The sequence below is a fragment of the Myotis brandtii genome, unplaced genomic scaffold (genome assembly GCF_000412655.1).
Source record: "Myotis brandtii unplaced genomic scaffold, ASM41265v1 scaffold1161, whole genome shotgun sequence".
Lineage (NCBI taxonomy): Eukaryota > Metazoa > Chordata > Mammalia > Chiroptera > Vespertilionidae > Myotis > Myotis brandtii.
The window spans coordinates 207,105-213,508 of NW_005354015.1; the positions used below are offsets into that span (position 1 = coordinate 207,105).

At 40.7% G+C, this 6,404-nt stretch overlaps 1 protein-coding gene across 1 annotated transcript; it reads left to right on the forward strand.

Annotated features, from left to right (window-relative positions):
- The first annotated feature begins 2,033 nt into the window (after positions 1-2,033).
- Positions 2,034-2,995, forward strand: LOC102245463 (olfactory receptor 7G3-like). Its single transcript, XM_014528512.1, is given in 2 exon segments — positions 2,034-2,369; positions 2,372-2,995. Coding segments are annotated over 2 exon segments (939 nt in total). The 5' UTR covers positions 2,034-2,054.
- Positions 2,996-6,404: the final 3,409 nt, after the last annotated feature.

Sequence of the window (6,404 nt, forward strand, 5' to 3'; positions counted from 1 at the left end):
CATTTAGCATAATGTTTTCAAGGTTCATCCATGTTGTAGCATGTGTCAGAATTTCCTTTCTTTTTTAAATTTTTATTTATTGATTTTAGAGAGAAAGAAAGAGAGGGAGAGAGAGAGAGGGAGAGAGAGGGAGGGAGAGAGAGAGATTTGTGATTTCACCTATTTATGCATTCATTGGTTGCTTCCTGTAAGTGCACTCACCGGAGATCAAACCCAAAACCCTGGTGCATGTGGATGGTGCTTCCACCAACTAAGCTATCAGTCTAGTGCAGAATTTTCTTTCTCTTTAAGGCTGCAACTATTTATGTATAGTCCACATTTTCATCTTCAGTATGCATTTGGGTTGCTTCCATCTTTCAGCTGCTGTAAATGATGCTGCTGTGAACATGTGTGTATAAATATCTCTTTGAGACCCTGCTTTCACTTCTTTTGGATATATACTCAGATGTGGCATTGCTGGATCATATAGTCATTCAATTTTAATTATTTGGGAAACTTTTTAACATTCTAGCACAGAAAAATGATAAAGTCTCTATCTTGAATTTTAAAATTTCCAAATGTATAATAACCTCCACTCATGTTTTCGGAATAGTGACTGTTGAAACAGGTAACAGCCCGTGTATCAGGACAGTGAAGGGAAAAGAAATATCCTAAACCAATCTCAACAGTTTCCACACGGCCTACTATAGCAATTATGTTGTTATTAAAAAATAATAATAGCAATGGCAATAATTATAGCTGATATTTCTAAAATATCCACTAAGTCCCTAGTAGTGAGACCTTATCTTATCTAATGCACAAAGCATTCTATTCATTTGAGGGACACAAATGTCCTATGAACATTGCTCAACCTCTTTTCTTTCTCTCATCAATAGACTATGTCTTTCCTCCCTCAGAAACCATCGTATGAGCTGTGATCCTGTAAAGGGGCTGAATGTTATTTGGGTTAGTTCAGCAGTTCTCTCCCACTCCCTCCAGTACAAGGGCAGAAAAAAAATGCTCATTCATCTCCTTTGCTTTCTCAACACTCCATGCATTCCAGTCTTCCTTCACTTATGCTAAGAACATGTGCTCCCTACTAAATAATAATAAAGAAATAAAAAAGAATGTGTCTTTCCAAAGCACACACCCTGAAATGATTAGTTCAGTTTTGTCTAAAACAGAAAATGACACATTTTCATCCATAATGTTTTGTGCTGGTATTTGCATACCAGCTCTTAGAATTATTCACACTTAACAATTTATTGACTCAAACACAATGTGCAGTGTTAGTTTTAGGAGGCGGTGATTGCTGAAAATACATCACTTCATGTGTAACTATTACAGGGGCCAGATGATGCAGGAACCTGAGTGCCAGAGTGAGGACTTGGGCGTTTATTGGCTAGAATGCCCCTGAAGTGATCCACGAGGATGTGCTGGACCTTCATTGGTTCCTTTGGGAAGATTTCTCCGCAAAGATGCTAGGGTTTGAATGCACTCAAGAGTGCTCAGAGGAGCCCTGCTGCATAGCTCGGTTGGTTAGAGCATCATCCTGATACACCTAGGCTGTTTGTTCGATCCCCAGTCAGGGCACATACAAGAAACAACCAAAGAATGCATAAATAAGTGGAACAACAAATATATATTTCTCTCTCTCTCTCTCTCTCTCTCTCTCTCCCTTCTTCTCTCTAAAATCAATTTTTAAAAAAAGACTGCTTGGAGGGCAGTAATATTCTCTGAGAAAATTAAGTCATCTAACCAGGTTTGGTGCCATAAGAAGAAACTACTAGAATTTAACCCTAGATTTTAAAATGGCATGCGGCCATGATAGTTCCTTAATAAAATAAAACAGCGCTTGTTTTCATTTTTTTAATTATACTATTGGAAAAATATATGATGCATACAGGTCACTCAAAAATTACTTGGTGAAGGAAGGAATGAGTAGAGAAACCTGAAGGGGAGAATTGTTTAAATATTACTAGAATTTAAGGCACAGCTAAATGACCTGTGTCAAACAAGTGATGTCTGTTTCATTGTAACTCATGTCTCTATTTTCCAGCAGACTCATCCATCACATGGAATCAGAAAACCAAACAGATGTAGCAGAATTCCTCCTCTTGGGTCTCTCAGGGGACCCAGAACTACAGCCCCTTCTCTTTGGGCTGTTTATGACCATGTACCTGGTCACTGTGCTTGGAAACCTACTCATCATCCTAGGGGTCAGCTCTGACTGCCACCTCCACACCCCCATGTACTTCTTCCTCTCCAACCTGTCGTTTATTGACATCTGCTTCACCTCCACGATAGTCCCCAAGATGCTAGTGAACATCCAGACAGAAAACAAGGCCATCACCTACGCAGGCTGCCTCACTCAGGTCTATTTTTTCCTTTTTTTTTTATGTGTATGGACAATTTGCTCCTCACTGTGATGGCTTATGACCGCTATGTGGCCATCTGCCACCCTCTGTATTACACGGTCATCATGAACCCATGCCGTTGTGGTCTGCTGGTTCTTCTTTCCTTGCTCATTAGCTTTCTGAATGCCCTGCTCCACAGTCTGATGGTGTTGCATCTGTCCTTCTGCACAGACTTGAAAATCCCCCACTTCTTCTGTGACCTCGCTCAGATCCTCATACTTGCCTGTTCTGACACCCTCACCAATAACATCCTTTCATATTTAGTGACCGGCCTTTTGGGTGTGGGTCCCCTTGTGGGGATCATTTTCTCATACACTCGAATTGTCTCCTCCATCCTGGGAATCCCATCAGCTGGTGGAAAGTATAAAGCTTTTGCCACCTGTGGGTCTCACCTGACTGTTGTTTTCTTGTTCTATGGGACTTGTGTTGGAGTCTACTTTAGTTCTGTATCCTCTCTCCCCTCCAGGAGCAGGGCAGTGGCCTCGGTGATGTACACAGTAGTCATTCCCATGATGAACCCCTTCATCTACAGCCTGAGGAATAGAGACATAAAGGGAGCTTTAAGGAAGTTCATCTCTAGAACAGGTTCCTTTTCATGATTCTGTCATCTGCCTTGGGTGTGAGCTTCTAGATGAGTCAAAGGGCATGAAATACTGGGTATGCCAGAAATCATCACTCTTCCATAATTCAATTCTTCTAGCAAAGTGGTTAATCATGGACTTTCTAGTCAAATAGCTTTGTATTAAATCCTGCTGTTCTGTGTTTTACTACTTGTCATTTATCAGCTAACTTAACTCTGAGTTCAGTTCACCATCTACAAAATAGGCAGAGTAATATTAATTACACACTTAATAGTGATATTGGGAATATTTCTCATATATTGGGATGTATGAGATAATTTAATATATATGTTTCTATTAAGTACTAGTAAAATTTAATGAATAAGAACTTGTAGTAAAAACTCATTTGCCTCCACATTAATATATTGATTAAATAAATTCTCATTTCACCCTCCCCTTTGAGTCATCATCATCTTTTTCTTTATTTTGTTCTCCTTTGTGCTAGAATCTAAACAGAGAAATATATTTGAGTAGATTCTACTGAGATTGTTTATTTAATCCATGAGTTACATAAAAGTGCATTTCATAATGTCCAGGTATATGTAGGATCTCCTTATGCTTTTGTTATTGATTTATAATATATTGCATTGTGAATACCCTGTATAATTTTAATCCTTTGAAATTTATTGAGACTTGCCTTTGTAGCACTTGTGGTCAAACTTAGAACATAGTCTGTCATGAAAAATAAATGTGCATTTTGATAAATATGTAATTCTGTCAACTCAGTGCATTTTCTATATATGTCCAAGTTTCGATATAAGTCAAGTTTTTAAATCATGTTTAAATCTTATTTATTTTGACTGATTTTTTTGTCTTCTTGTTGTATCATTTATGGAGTGAAGTATGTTAAAATCACTCAGAGTGGTACTGAATTTGTCTATTTCTGCTTGTAGTTCAATCAATAGGCCATTGAGTACAAATATTCAAGATTGTTATGTCTTCCTGGTGCCTTGAATCTTTTATGTTTATAAAGTTAGCTTTGTTATCTCTGCATGTGTTTTTACATTAAAGTCTACTTTGTCTGATAGTAATGTTCTGTAGGTACATGAGCTTTTTTTGGTCCTTCCAGGTGGTGGGAAACCTGGCTGTAGTCCATATACCCATTGGATTGCTTCCAGTTCTCCTCTGTTTCTAAGAGATACTCCTCTGGGGTATCAACCCAAGATACCCTTCATTCCTGAGTCTGCAGACACCTAAAGCTCATATTAGTCACTCAGCTGCCTCTTCTAGACCACCTCAAGGAAGAATTCAGCCAGAGTATCTGGCTCACCTGCCTGGAGCGCTATTCTCTCCTAGTCCCCAGGCAGTAATTTTCCCCCCTTTGGCTTTCCCAGTCCCCATTTCCCCCAGCTTTATTGAGAGGTAACTGACATATAACATTGTGTAAATTTAAGGTGTATTTCAAAAATATTACCACCATGGCATTAGCTAATACCTCCACACATCTCATGATTACCTTTTATTTTTAGGGAGAAACATTTAGGATCTACTCTGTTAGCAACTTTCAAGTACACAATGCAGTATTATTAACTAGTAGAGGCCCGGTGCACGAATTCATGCACCAATGGGGTCCCTCAGCCTGGCCTGCGGGATCAGGCCGAAACTGACTCTCTGACATCCCCCGAGGGGTCCCGGATTGCGAGAGGGTGCAGGCCAGGCAGAGGGCCCCCACCAGTGCACAATCAGGGCCGGGGAGAGACACGGGAGGTTGGCCAGCTGGGGAGGGACCACAGGAGGGCTCCAGGGTATGTCTGGCTCATCTCGCTCAGTCCTGATTGGCCAGACCCCAGCAGCAAACTAACCTACCGGTTGGAGCATCTGCCCCCTGGTGGTCAGTGCACATCATAGTGAGTGGTTGAGAGGCCTTAGCATATTATTAGCATATTACACTTTGATTGGTTGAACGGACGACCAGACACTTAGCATATTAGGCTTTTATTATATAGGATAGTAACCATACTGTAGACAGTACACCCCCAGAACTTATTCATCTCTAACTGGAAGTTTGTACCTTTGACAAACATCTTCCCATTTTCCCTACCACCTGCCCCTGGGTCTATGGGTTCAACTTTATTTTTCTTTTTTTAGAGAGAGAGAGAGAGAGAGAGAGAGAGAGAAACACACACATCAATTTGTTGTTCCACCCAGGAATCACTGGTTGATTCCGGCATGTGCTCAGACCAGATTTTCTGAGGTTTAAACCCCAAACCTTGGCCCATCAGAACAATATCCCGACCAACCGAGGTACTCAGCCAAGGCTCAACTTTTGCAGATTCCACTGCAGTGACTTCTTACTAGCATTGAAATCTTTGGTGCTTTAAGTTACACTTTTTAATGTACATGACATCAGACTTCATTATCTTCAGCTGGAGGGTTGGTCCAAATTTCCCAATCTACAATTACCGGCAGCAGAAGTTCTGAATACAGATCCTTCAATCAAAGCTTTCTTGGGTTTGAAGCTATTTCTGTACCAACTAAAAGCCAGCTTCAGGAAGGGAACAGTCTTTCTAAGCAGAAGTACCTATTTTCTGAGGTGTGTTCTATGTAATCTTTAAGAATGTGGTGGGGAGAAAGCTTGTATGAATGAGGGGCTAGGAACTGAGGCCTCCATAAAATCCTAAAAGAATGGAGTTTGGAGAACTTCTGGGTTGGTGAACAATTGTTATTGTCTCTATGATACAATAACAATTATTTGGTCTTTGTCCTTAGTTCCTGGGACACAACTCTTGACTAAGTGTCTGATTTCCGTAAGGACCAACCTGTGATTAGTGGATTGGAAAGTTGCTAAGAGAGTAGATCTTAAGTGTTCTCACCACCACACACATAAAAAAAGGCATCTATGAGATGTATGGCGATGTTATCTAATGCTATCATGGCAATCATTTTGCAATATGTAAGTATATCAAATCAACACTTTGTGCACTTTAAACTGGCACAATGTTATATGTCAGTTATATCTCAACTGGTGGGGGAGAGGTGTTGGAGGGTGAATCAATCTCCAATGACCCATGATTGAAATGATTGCACCTATGTAATGAGGCCTCCACAAAATCCCAAAAGAATGGAGTTTGGAGAACTTCTGGGTTGGTGAACAAGAGCACCTGTATGGGCTGGAAGGGTGACGTGCTCCAAACTCAACAGGACAGAAGCTCCTGTGCTCAGGACCCTTCTGGACCCAGCCCTGTGTGTTTCTTCATCTGGCTGTATCCCTTAGTGTCCTTTGTAATAAAGAACTCATCTAGTAAGTAACCAGTTTTCCTGAGTTTGGTGAGCTGCTCCAGCAAAATCAAACCAAGGAGGGGGTTGAGGGAGCCTCCAATGTACAGCTGTCAGAAATACAGGTGACAACCTGGACTTGCCATTGGCATTTGAAGTGGGTAATGGAGGC